This window comes from Triturus cristatus, chromosome 1_2, assembly GCF_964204655.1.
Source record: "Triturus cristatus chromosome 1_2, aTriCri1.1, whole genome shotgun sequence".
Taxonomy (NCBI): Eukaryota; Metazoa; Chordata; class Amphibia; order Caudata; family Salamandridae; genus Triturus; species Triturus cristatus.
The window spans coordinates 1,091,225,533-1,091,239,570 of record NC_140580.1 but is presented as its reverse complement, the minus strand read 5'-3'; the positions used below and the strand labels follow the sequence as shown (position 1 = coordinate 1,091,239,570).

The 14,038-nt window shown below is 40.6% G+C and overlaps 1 protein-coding gene across 1 annotated transcript in view; it reads left to right on the top strand.

Annotated features, from left to right (window-relative positions):
* C5 (complement C5) overlaps positions 1–14,038 on the top strand; it is a 384,799-nt gene that overhangs the window by 132,225 nt on the left and 238,536 nt on the right. Inside the window, exon 14 of the mRNA XM_085613588.1 lies at positions 7,901–8,050. Within this exon, the coding sequence (XP_085469714.1) occupies positions 7,901–8,050 (150 nt within the window). The remainder of the gene's footprint in view (positions 1–7,900; positions 8,051–14,038) is intronic.

The following is a 14,038-nucleotide window of genomic DNA, read 5'->3' as shown; positions in this document are numbered from 1 at the left end:
ATCCACAACATTTATTCCCCTTCCCCCATCCTCCTTTCTATAAAACAACAGCCCTATAGTGCAATTAGGACAAACATTTCTTCCAAATGAACGTAGGTATGACTGAAATGTAGAAACAACCATTCTCCATGATTTATGTAAAGATAATTATAACAATGCATATCCATATCTAGTACCCAGTCCTCGGTATGCCACCAAACAACAATATGGAAAAATTTAGATTTTTCACAGCCTGATGGTCAAAAAATCTGGATTTTATTAAGGACACGGAGGCCAAGATTATGCAAATCTCCTTTATTGCCACAACTCAGCAGTAACAATGAATAGAATATAGAACTCAAAGCAACATTCCATATAGTCTATAGAGCATGAGCACACATCAGTCTTCCTTCTTTGTTGCTGCTTCTCAACAAGATAAGTACCCTCACTTTACTTGTGCTTATATATAATTATATGTTTGACAACTCCTGTCTCATTGGGGCATATGTATCAACATCACCATTTGCGATTCTCAAATAGCGATTTTTAAAGAATCGCTATTTGAGAATTGCAAAACGGGATGTATTTAAAAAATTGCAAACTTTTTGCAATTTCTTAAAATTCCTTAATTGCGATTAGCAAATTGCGAAATCGCAATTAAGGAATACCTGCCCATTCATTTCTATGGGCCAGGAGACCCATAGGAATGAATGGGAAGTAATTCTCAAATAGCGAATCGCAATTTGCTAATCGCAATTTGAGAATAATTTCAAAGGTGCAAGGGTGTCATGATGACACCCTGATGCACCCCTGAAATGAGCATGTGTGTGCATATGGCGCACATACATGCCCTAAGGGCATGTATGAGCGCCACGTGGCACTTTGTAAAATCCAAAAAAGTGCATTTTGAAAGGAAGTCGCAAATTACCACCAACTGGAAGTTGGTGGTAATTTGCGATTTTTTAAGGATAATTCGCACAACTTGGGTGCTTTTTACATATCATTTAAGAAATCGCAATTTGCGATTTCTTAAATGCTTACGCAAAATTAAGAAATCGCTAAATTAGCAATTCCTTAATTTTGCGATGGGATTTGGCTCATACATCCCGATTAGCGATTTTTTAAACGCAAACGCTGTTATTTTGCGAATCGCAGCATTTGCGATTAAAAAATCGTTTGATACATATGCCCCTAAATCACATAACTGGGTCCTATTGACCCTACTATGCGATACCTTTGATTCCTTATCCTTTCTCTTAGGAGCTTATTACACTCTTGTGTAGTCTTCTACTGTTCTTTTCCTCTCTCTTCTCCTTAGAGACTTTTTAGACACTTCACTTACCCCCCCCTTTTGACTCGTATACGCCTACGTGTGACCACTCGCTTTACAAGATTCACGGTGACCTTCTTTGTGTTAGTCCAATGCTGCGAACAATAAACATATCTTGAAAATGACGTGAAGAACTTTCATTAAACAGGAGTAATGCATAGGCGGATTATTCTGTAAGAAAAAAGAAACAATAGGTCAAAATGAATAAACCCTGGGAGGGTCAAAAAGTGGTGGGATAATCTTGGCCTCCGTGTCCTTAATAAAATCCAGATGTTTTGCCCACCAGGCTGTGAAAAATCTAAATTTTATGGCACGACACGGAGGCCAACATTATGCAAGTTTAAAGTGAATTAAGCACATTGTCAATCACATTATTGATTGGCCTAAAGTAACATTTTTTAAACATACTTTCATTCGACCAATCAGCGGCTCTAAGGATATCTTGCAGTCCACCTCCTAACATAAAAGCTTTAGAAGCTGAAGCGCCTCTGAGGGAATGTGCGCCGAAGATAGAGACATCAACACCACTCTCTTTCATCACTTCTTTCACCCATCTTGCAAGCGTGGGAGATGAAACAGCTTTATGTGGGAATCTGTGAGAGATCAATAATTGGGTTCCAGTACCTCTCAAGGAGGCAGTTCTCTTTCAAGCATTTGACAACGCACAAACTTTCATTCGAAGAGAAGAAAGGATAGAAAATCGAAGATGACATAGTTTTAGTTCTTTTCCTAAGATAAAAACAAACTCCCTCAGGTTGGTAAGCTCTGCTACAAACATCCAAAGCTTTGACATCAGAGGTTCATCTAAAAGAAACTAGGCAAAGCAAAACAGTAAGTTTATAAGAGATACGTTTAAGAGAAAGCTCGACATTGTCCCCCCAAGAGGATGTAACTTGTAAAACATTTCTTACGTCCCATAAGGCGGTATATTTGGGAGTTGGAGGATTAAGAACTTGCATGCTTCTCATAATTTTCTTAGTTAAAAGGTTTTGTCCCACTGATACGCCATCAACTAAGCAATGGCCTGCAGCAATTGCAGATCTATAGACATTAACTGTTCTGTAAGATAGGCCAGAAGAAAATAGTTCTGATAGAAAATTAACTACGTGAACTAAATCAGTTGAAACGTGATCATAGTGTAGTTGAATACACCAGCGAACCCATTTATTCCACGCCAGTCGATATGCCTTTCTTGTTCCAGATGCCCAAGACTCAGATATGAGTTGGAAAGCATCCTGCAAAAGGCCTGGGATTCTCCATTGACGCCTGAAATCTTACATGCCGTCAAAGTCAAGAGACCCTGGTCTATGAGAGGATGAGAATCGCCCTCTGGGCCCCGAAGAATTTCCCTGAAAGGTGGTATTAGGATCGAGAAGTCCACAGTCATCTCTAAAATGAGTGGGAACCACACTTGCGACCTCCAAAGAGGGGTTATCACCGTCATGTTCTGTAAGTAACGACGGGCATGTAGGAGAAGACGAGGAAGCATTACAAACGGCGGGAAGGCATATGGCTTTAAGCCCTGCCAGTTCTGGAGGAAGGCATCCACCCCGGATGCTTGAGGATCCGGTTTCCAACTGAAGAAGCTCTTTAGCTGTGTGTTCAGTCTGTCCGCGAAAAGATCTGTCCCGAACGGACCCCATTTGTCTTGTATTATCATAAATATTCTCTCGTCTAGTTTCCAATTGCTGGAATCCTTGAAATTCCTTGAGAACCAATCCGATACGCCGTTGTTCAAACCAGGAATGTGCTCTGCTGTGACAGAGAGTCCCTTGTTCAAACAATAGTTCCAGAAACCTTTCGCTAAATCCGTAAGTCCTTTTGAGTGTGGTCCCCCCATCTTGTTGACATATCTCACTGCAGAGACGTTGTCCATGCACAGCATTATGCAACGTTTCATTGAATTTTGAGTGAAACTCTGAACCGCAAAAGAACCTGCTAGTAATTCCAAGCAGTTGATATGAAGTTCCTTCTCGAGTTGTGTCCAACGACCCCCTGTCGAACAACTGCCACATGTGGCACCCCATCCCTCTCGGCTCGCGTCTGACTCTATTATCAAATCTGGTGCTTCGCCGAAGATGGCTCTGCCATTCCAGGCTTCTGCATTCTTCAGCCACCAAGTCAGTTCCTTCTTCGAGTCTTGGTCTAGACAAGTCATTTGGGAGTAAGAGAGGTTGGTTTTGAGAGCTTTCGCTTTCAGTCTCTGAAGGGCTCTGTAGTGTAGGGGTCCTGGAAAAATTGCCTGGATGGTTGAAGAAAGTAAGCCCAGGATCCTGGCTAAGAATTTGAGTGGAAAAATTTTCAAAAGATAGTATCTTTCTCAGCTCTTTTCGAAGTTTCTTTATCTTTTCCCTTGGAAGTTTCAGTTCTGCATTCAATGTGTTGACCATGAACCCGATAAATTGCGTTTCTTGGGATGGAATTGTACATGATTTTTTTTTAGTTTATTACGAAGCCTAAATGTTGAAGTAGTCGGATAGCAAGATCTGTGTGATAAGTTACCATCGATTTGGATTGACCCATTATGAGGATATCGTCTAGATAAATAATTAATCTTACACCCCTCTGCCTTAGCCATGCTACTACCGGTCGTAATACCTTGGTGAAACACCAAGGGGCTGAAGAAAGCCCGAAGGTGAAGGTTCGAAATTCCCAAAGTTTTCCTTCCCAATTGAATTGAAGGAACTTCCTGTGAGGTTGCCAAATTGGAATGGTCAGGTAGGCGTCCTTCAAGTCTAGACGAGTTAAGTAGTCGCCCTTTCTCAGAACGTCTCTTAGGAGCCCTCCATTTTGAAGTGGTGGTATGTTACCCATTCGTTTAAGCTTTTCAAATTTATCCCAGGTCTCTGACCTTTGTCTTTCTTTTCCACTTGGAAAATGTTGCTCAGAAAACCAATTTGTGAACTTTCCATTATTGCCCCTTTGGCTAAGAGGTCTTTTACTTCTTGAGAGACTAATTCTCTCTGTTCTTGAGAGAAATGTATTTCTCGGGGTCTTATTGTTTGAATGGGGGTATCGATGAATTCTATCTTGTAACCCCTGACTGTGTCTAGAACCCACGGGTCTTGTGTTATCATGGACCAATTTCCAGAGAAAAGGGCTAGTCTCCCTCCCACCTTTATAGGGGTATCTGAAGGGTCTTTCGAGGTTCTTACCTGTTGAGAAACCTCGGTTTCTTCTCTCTCCTCGAAAGGTCTTGAACGGCTTCTCTGTCTTTGCGGAAAGAAAGATTGGCCTCCATATAAGGTTGTCTGTTGGAATCTTGTGCCTCGTCCCAGAAAGGGTCTGGAAGAAGATTGTCCGCGGGCGGGGAATCGACCCCGCATTTGCCCGGCCCTTCCAAAAATGTTATCTTGAAAAAATACTTTTTTAATCTCTCGTTGAGACTTTTGAATAGAGCTAAAGGCCCCCACATATTTGGCCATGTCGCGAATGAATTCTTCTCCAAAGAGGAGTCCTTGAGAAGTGGCGCCTCCTTCTTTATTCCCTAGCTCAATTAGTTTTGGGTCAATTTTTAAAAGGATACCTTTCCTTCATTCATTTGAAATGGCAGTATTAGCGTTGCCAATCAAGCATATTGTTCTTTGGACCCACTGGCGTAATTCTTTGGGGTCTATTGGTGTCCCTTCGACATATGCGTTTTCAGCCAGTTCAAAATTTTTTGTTATTGGGCCGATAGTGTCCAAGAGTCGGTCTTGACAGGATTTTAGACTCTTGTGGATCCCTTTCCTAGGGTCTTTTGCGCCCTTGGCAATAAAAGCCACAACCTTAGGGTCAAGTTCAGGGGTCATAGTGATCTTATCTGGAAGGGATGGGCGCGGGCACTCAGACCTCAGTCTTGACCTCACTTCCTTAGGGATTTCTTTTCTGAGCCAGAAGGTAATGTATTCGGCGACATGTTGAGAAGGGAACCATTCTGGGGATAAGGGGTGTTTGATCAGTAGGGGGTCAAACATGTTCTCCCCGAAAGGGTCAGTAATGCTCATTTTTGAGCCTGAGGCCTTACTTGCCTCTTCAGAGCCTTCCGGTGTTTTATCACCTATGTTCTCATCTTCCGACTCAAATTCTGATGTGTATGGGGGTTCCTTGACGCCCTTCTGTGATGCCTGAGGCATCATGCTTGTCACCGCCTGATAAGCAAGATTCATGATTTTTTCTTGTTTTCTTGCTCTTTTTTGCAGAATCAGCAAGGTTTTCTGCTGCGACTCTTTTCTTTAGGAGGGTAAAAATGGGTAGAACTGGTTGAGGGCCATGCCCTTGACAGCATTTCAAATTTTTTATTTATAGTCTCATTAAAGGAGTCCATGGCTTTATCCATGGCCCTAGAGACCAACGATTCCAGTTTACCTTCAAGGTTAGTATCTGGAACAAGGGACATTGTGCTCTATCTATCTTTTTTTTTTTTTTTTTTTAATCTAAGATTTTAATTAGATGTTAAATATATCTCTGTATATATATTATTATAATTATTTTGAAATTTTTGGTGGTTAAAAGTATATATATTATTATTATTTTGAAAGTTTTGGTGGTTAAGGGCTTATATTCCTCGTTAAAATGGTGAAAAATATCTCTAATCCTGCTCCGGTTACAGCAACTGCCAAGAGTTGTTGTGTAGTTATAGCAACCACGCACGTCTCTTGCGTGCATGGTTGCTGCTTATGGCCATTCCTTTAATCTTCCCCTCCCCGCGATTCGCGATTGAAGTGCGCATCGGGTGGGGAAGGAAAGGGGCTTTGGCGTGTCAGCGGGAGCCGTGAGTCTGGAGCCGGGAAGCGAGGATGAGGCACAAAGCCCGCCGGTAAGGATTAAAGGCGGGAAAGGATTAAAAGCGGGGGGAAAGCGGTGGCATACTTTCCTTCGCGATCCTGGCTCGCGCTTGAAGCGCTGCCAGGCAACCCTCGATAAACAAGTCTTTTGAAGTGCGCATGTAGACGAGTCTTTTCAACAGCGCATATTAAGCGATTGGTCACCGTGAATCTTGTAAAGCGAGTGGTCACACGTAGGCGTATACGAGTCAAAAGGGGGGGGTAAGTGAAGTGTCTAAAAAGTCTCTAAGGAGAAGAGAGAGGAAAAGAACAGTAGAAGACTACACAAGAGTGTAATAAGCTCCTAAGAGAAAGGATAAGGAATCAAAGGTAACGCATAGTAGGGTCAATAGGACCCAGTTATGTGATAAAGAGACAGGAGTTGTCAAACATATAATTATATATAAGCACGAATAAAGTGAGGGTACTTATCTTGTTGAGCAGCAGCAACAAAGAAGGAAGACTGATGTGTGCTCATGCTCTATATACTATATAGAATGTTGCTTTGAGTTCTATATTCTATTCATTGTTACTGCTGAGTTGTGGCAATAAAGGAGATTTGCATAATGTTGGCCTCCGTGTCGTGCCATAAAATTAATGAAGGACTGGACCATGGACTGAAGGGAAAACAAATCACAACAATTGTATACTTAAAATTCAGACACGGTAGGCATCTATGTGAGGTTTGTTTACACAAATGTGGCAACACGTCTTCACATCTTTTGGTAAAAGGAGCACCATGTGTTTGCTGATTGACTGATGGTGCAGCATTGATTGGTATAAATGTATTAAATATGATAAAATATCATCCATGCCGCTCGCTCGATAGCAATATGGTAGGAAAATTCAGTGTGACGTAATTTAATGACTATAAATAAGCAAGTAGTGAGATATCAAGATAAATGATGGAGGTTTCCTGAGGTACGAGAATACATTATTGTTCTATTATAATGGGTGAAACCAGTTCTGCATATAGTCCAAAGGGGTCATGGTTATTGTGTCTTGGATGGAGCAAATCTCACTGAACCTTGGAAGGTGTAAATGTTGCCTGTGAAGATCTTTGAGTCTTCTTCAGGATAAAGTTCATACACTACCCGACTTTCTTCAATTACTACTTTGAGTTTTGCCCATCACTGGCAGGAGTGGGTATGGTGAGTTCCAAGTTATGCTTTCTTTTGTTTTCTCTGCTACTTGTTCTACCTGTTTACCTATGCTTTTGGGATGTAGAAATTAATGTCATGGTGAAAATTAGAAGTATTTACTAAGAGGGTTCACAAAAATTCTGAATGGCACTTGCGCTCAGATTTTCCTTTATAAAGAGCAAACGTGGAGACTTGACAAGATTTGATCAGTACTGGTGTGATTCACTAAAAAAAAGGAAAAATATGTGTCATTTTCAAATTTTGTTCATTGGACAAACTTGAGAGGTAGAGCACTTGTTACAAATATTAATCTTCCTGTTGGTCATTGGAATGGAAGGGTCTCGTGTTTGCAGATATGATATCTAAACCTGACATAAAGTAAGCAATTTTTGTTGTCAGGTACACTTGTTTATACTGTCTACTGCAGTGGTGTCTACTCTAGAGATGTCCAGTGAAGGGCCAGGGTGACCAGATTCATACTGGATATTTAAAATCTATTTCTAAACAATGTAAATTGTACTCATTGACAGAGTCATGGGTTAACATGAGAATTTGGCATTTATTCAGCCTGTACAAGTGGTGAACACCCTTGGTCTACTGGAACAATCTGAGGATCATCTGGTGTCTTTCTCTTCCCCCTCCAGGTCCAACTCTCTACAGACAAGCAGTCCTATGAACCAGGCAAAGTCATGCAGCTCACCATGAAAGCCAAGACAGGCTCCTTCATGTCTTTGAATGCAATGGATATTGCACTGTATAAAGTCATGCAAAAAAGCAACAGACCCCTGGAAAGAGTTAAGTCAATTATTCATCTTTACTTTTAATGGGTTTCATTGGAGCATAAATAGGTGGTGTTCTTAGGAATGAGTCCCCAATAACTCAGATGACAACATGTTTGAAAGAAATGAGAGTACAGCTTCACTACACCACTAGATAACTTAAAGCCCAAACTTACACTTTCAACCTTTACTCCTAGATTTAGGCTGCTTCCGGGTGATCCTAGAAAACTTTAACACACTTTCATGTTACTTCAGTTTAACCTTGACATCTGGAAAATCACAACACATACATCAAGGTGACATACAAACCTTAGCACAATTACATTAAGTTTAATATTCTCTTCCAAGGAGCTTGCAATTATTTCCTGAATATGTCGTCTTGTCGGTTGTATGTCAGAATATCAATAACATAAATACTTGGCTTAAATAGTGGCATCTAACTATTGTACATACACTGTTCATAGATTTTCTTTTAACTCCAATCGAGTTAGTAGGGGTATTTCCGTAAACAACATTTAGTACTCTATATTTTTGTTAGACAATATTAATGCCACAATGTTTTGGTTCTATATCTTCCCTGAACAAATGCTCTCTTTGGGAGAGTTTGTTTGTGTGCCATCAACATGAATTTCATCCTGGAAGTGCTGTCAGCTGCATGTTTCCTCCAGCTGTGTACTTACTGTGAGCTTCTTCCACAAGGCTCTCAGCGCATTGTCATCTTAAGGACTGTGTGGGCTCTGGGCATCGTTTGAACATTTAGATGTATTTAATATTAGAAATAAACAATTCTAATATCTCAGAGTCATTCGCACCCCCCCCGCCCCCCACCTCCCTCTGGCGCCCTACCCTCAAGGAATCCACTGCCATTTAACAGTTTGTAACTAATTACCACAACCTTCTACCTCTCAGCCTCCCAGACAACCACTTTCACCGAAACTGCAGACACGATTCCAGTAAAACCTTCACCAAAGAAATCCCTGCACTCATCAGCTCCCCGACCCATTGTCTAATTCAACAGCATCTTTCTATTGAACTTTAAATTCCCAAGCAATTTCTCCAGCAAGGTCTTGAAAGATGCAAGGTTCAACCTTCTTCATATCATGAACATCAAACAACCTGTTTAACCAATCTAGATCAACGTCAACATTGCCAGTCTGGGTTTTACACCCATGCTGGCTTCCTAATTACACTAGTAGGTCGACCATGCTAGAGTCCCTTTTATACTTCCTCAACACTAGTCACCTAACACCGTCCACATTACAATCCTCCTCCTTTAAAGACTTGCCATTGTAAACACTGAAGCAAGAACTCGTTGCCTCAGGCAATGACAACTGACTTCGAAGACGATGTGAACTCCCTCCTACATGTATTCAATATGATCAATCCAGAAAGCCAGTATCAGCACTCACCCCTGAAATTGTGCTCTGAAACAGGGCTCTCCGCACTATGGGATGCCCGGGAGCAAATTGACATCAAATGATCTATAAGTTAGAAAAGAAACATCACAATAACAAAATCTAAGACTGAAATCTTTCCACTCCTTACACAGCAACCTCACCCTCAGCCAAAGCCACCCATGGAAAGTCAACCACTAGGTTGCATCTTGAAATCAATTTAGGCCTTCATCAAAGTCATTAACATTTTCCCAGTTTGATACGAGACCACTACAATGCTGAACTCCACTGACAATACATGGTCATCGTTCAAGTATTTACCAAACCAAGGTCAGGCTGAGAACTGACTCAATTGATAAGCAAACTACTGCAGTCTCTCTCTCAACCCCATAGGAAATATACTAAACTAGACCATCTTGAAAATGCCTCCTGGTATATTGATTCCTCATGTAGTAAATAACCTTACCACCTTCAAATCTACTGCATACGGCAATGGCATTCTGCCATATGACCATTAAACTTCTCTGCCGAGATCACACACCTCAACACAATCAATACATCACTTGCAGCTTGCCTAATGCAATACAAATTGGAAATATTCCCACATTATAAAAAAAAAATAGAGCACACCTGAAGTCCCTGTCAGATATCAACCAATCATCCCTCAAAACAAGTAGTCAAATCCAAACAAAAGTACATATTTATATCACATTCTCACTACAAAACTACTGGTCTTAGTTTCAGATCACACTGCAGCTCTGAAACAGCAAACTGGTTCTTCTTCTGCCTCTACCATCAGCATCAGCTGGTCCAGATACACACCTACATATCCCACTGGAGAGTAATAATCTGAGGAGTACCCCAAATTATCTAGCAGTGATGATACACAAATGTTTCAGCAGTGCAATCTGTCTTCAGACACATAGACCAGGCAAAGAACAGAACCAGAGCTGTCTTGAAGCCCCTTTAACTGCAGTTGACAGATATCTTCCGTTGGGCAGCATGTGCAGTGGAAACAAGTGCTAGAAACCTGAGGGACACACTTAACTCTTATTATTGCTGTATTTTTGTGTTCAAACAACAGCCATTTCCTTCCTTGCACTAGGGCATATGACACACCGTCAACGTCACTCAGCTTCATAGCGTGTTACCAGTGTGCTCACTGGGACCATTATTGTACTTTTATAAAACTTTACCCCATTAATTAGACACACAGTATCCAAACAAAATATCATTGATAATACTGCAAGAGACCAGCAATATGGAGCTATGGGGTAGAGGTCAGAGGACAAATAACAGGAAATAAACCCAGTGACGGATAGAGAATAAAAAACTATGAAAAGGTTCAAGTGAATAAGACAAACTACGTGCATGATAGCAAGAGAAATTATGAGAGGACAGAATGACACAATAAAAGATCAAAAGTATGAAGTAATAAGTGAAGGTGTGGATGAAAGGATGAAAGAAAGGATAAAAGAAAAAAAAGTAAAGAAGGAATAAAATGACGCACAATATAAAAGGACGAAAGGAGTAAATCTGAAAAAGAACAAAAGGGTGAAAGAATGGAAACATAAAGGAAATGAGGAAAAGAGTAAGTACAAAATTATGTAGTGAAGAATGAAAGTGTAAAAGAAAGGAATGAATAAAAAAGGAATACTGGAACACATTGATACATATAAAACAGTGAGAAAAGGAATAGAAAATGGAAGTACAGCTTAATATGAGAAAACATAAAAAAGAGAAGAAAGAAATGTGAAGAATGTGTGAAGACATGAAACAACTGAAGAGAAAGGAAGGCATGGAAAGTAAGGATAAAAAATGAAAGAAGTAAAGAAGTTGGGAAATAATAACGAAGAGAAGAAATGGGAATAAGGAAAAAGATTAAAGAAACAAAGAAAGGATCTGTGGAAAAACCAGACGAGACAGAAAAAAACGAACGGGAGCTAGAATGAAATGTGTTAATATGCAAGGAAAGAAAGAGGAAGATGAATTAACGAAAAAGTAAGATAGAGTAAGATGTAAGAATGTTAAAGGTAAACAGAAGTAAGTGAAAAACAAATATGGGTCAAAGAAAAGCAAATAAAAAAATAATCGAGCAAATTGAAAGATCTGAAATGTTAGAAAAGGGAGGAAAAAAGACAAATATGAGACGGTGGTAAGAAAGATGCAGATAGATTGAATAACTAGTGGAAATATGGAGGGTGAAAAGAAACATGAGGCTACAAAATAAAAAAGAAGAATAGAAGAATAAGCAAAAGACGGAAGACAGAGAAGGAAATGAAGAAAAGTAGGAGGAAGAGGAAAAAAGCAAGAGTAGGAAAGAAAAAGAAAGCAGGAGAAAGTGAACATAATAAAGGAAAGTGGGAGGAACAGGAAAACATACATAAAGGCAGTGGTGAGTATGGTGGATAGAGACAAAAAGGAAGAGAATGAAGAAAGTGAGAGCGGGACAAATATATGAGAAAGAGACCTATGAGAACAACGAGAGCCAAGGGTGTATCACTTTATATTGTAAAACTGAAGGTTCATGTAGTTTGATTATTGCCCTGCCCAAGTCTGAGGAGTTTCCTGCTATTCCTCAGAAGTTCTAGTTGACACTGAATGTGCCATGTTCTCGTGAGTTAACTTTTAAAACAATTAATGTGAAAACGGATTGATTTCACACAAAAACTTTAAAAGGGTGCTAAAATCATATATTACCATGACAACCCACATGCAGAAAACGTCACAAATTATAGGCAGTCATCATAGTATTTGTGAGAAATATGGGTTGTTCACCTGAGGAAAAAAAGTGCAACTTCGCAAACCCCTCAGGGCACTCTTTTCCCTAAATGTAGCCCTTGAAATACCGCTATGAGGTTCCTTTGTATTACTGCTACATGTATTCCTTGAAAATACAGCTACATGTACCCATTGAAATATTGCTACGTGTTTCCCATGAAATTCTGCCACATGTATCCTTTTACATATTACTACGTTTCCATTAAAATGCTGCTACATGTATCCCTTGAAATCCTGGCACTGTTATGCCCAACAACGTTATATTACCAACCACTGGCAACTTGATGCTGATTTCTGCTGAGAAAACAATTGAAGCCTTGGCTCAGGTCCTATTACAGGGCACTGGAACACACAACTAAACCCTCTGAATTCTGTTGACTGTGGTTTGTTAAGTTTGTACTTGGCTTGTACAGATATTAAAGTGGACTTGTTTAAGATACTCATCCTGAACTCTCTCAGTTCAAGTATGCCTTCAGGAGACAATTCGATTGAGATTTGCTTCCAGACACGGATCTCAGTGAGATTGTAAAACTGGTCTTGGCTTGTTGGAAAACCTCCTTTCAAACCTCTAACTTGTATATAAATGTCTAACTAGAGAAATGGGGCAAAACCAACGGGAATGATGGACGGAGTGTTGAACATTGCAAGCACTTACCCCAAGTCAACTGATCTGGGTTTAATCCATCATCATTCTTTAGCTCACTCCGCCAACCCAGTTCAGACATGGCCATATGCAAATCAGTCTGACCCTGTGCCTCATGGGAACAGTCCAGCCCGAACTGCCAAGCCATGTCTTCCCTTGACCGGAAACAAGCATCCTGGGACCGGTTTCAGGTTCATAATCCTCATCAGCCAGGCTATCTTGAATCCAGTGGCAAAGTGAGCAAGGGACCCACGTCTGGGCATACCCTGCCAACTTAGGGCGAACAAAGCAAAACCAAAGGGAATGATGGACGGAGTGTTGAACATTGCAAGCACTCACCCCCAGTCAACTGATCTGGGTTTAATCCATCATCATTGTTTAGCTCACTCCGCCAACCCAGTTCAGACATGGCCATATGCAAATCAGTCTGACCCTGTGCCTCATGGGAACAGTCCAACCCGAACTGCCAAGCCATGTCTTCCCTGGACCGGAAACAAGCATCCTGGGACCGGTTTCGGGTTCATAACCCTCATCAGCCAGGCTATCTTGAATCCAGTGGCAAAGTGAGCAAGGGACCCACGTCTGGGCATACCCTGCAAACTAGAGAAATGGCCTTTGCGGAAGCCAACCTACAACATGTCAAGTCACTTAGATTCAGAATATTGGGCCAGATGTAGAAACATTTTTACAGTTGCAAACAGCAATTCAGACTGTTTGCAATCATAGAAATGTTTTTGACAAAACCTTAGTTAAAAGCTATTACTGACTCTTAAATCAGGTCTGCAACCCCATAAGGAATCTCTATTTTTAAGGGCCGCATTGTAGCATCCCTTCCAAGTAGTGATTCATTATGGGAGGCATCAGCATTCTGTCGCAAAACATTGAACATTTACAGACTCCATGGAACCCTATTCCACTTTGTGAATGAAAAGAAAACGATTGTTTGGGAGTAGGCAGAGGAAGATTCCCATTTTTTAACAGCATCTCTATTTCGTTATGGAAATGGGCTTTAATCAAAAAAGGGTTTCCTTTATTTAAATGCATTTAAATACATATTAGTCTCTTGATTCCATCTCTGTATTAGCATCCAATTGGATTAAGTAGCAAATTGCAACCTACCTCATTAATATTCATGAGATGGTTTGGATTGCAACTCACTCATAATGGGAATTTTGCCAACTGACC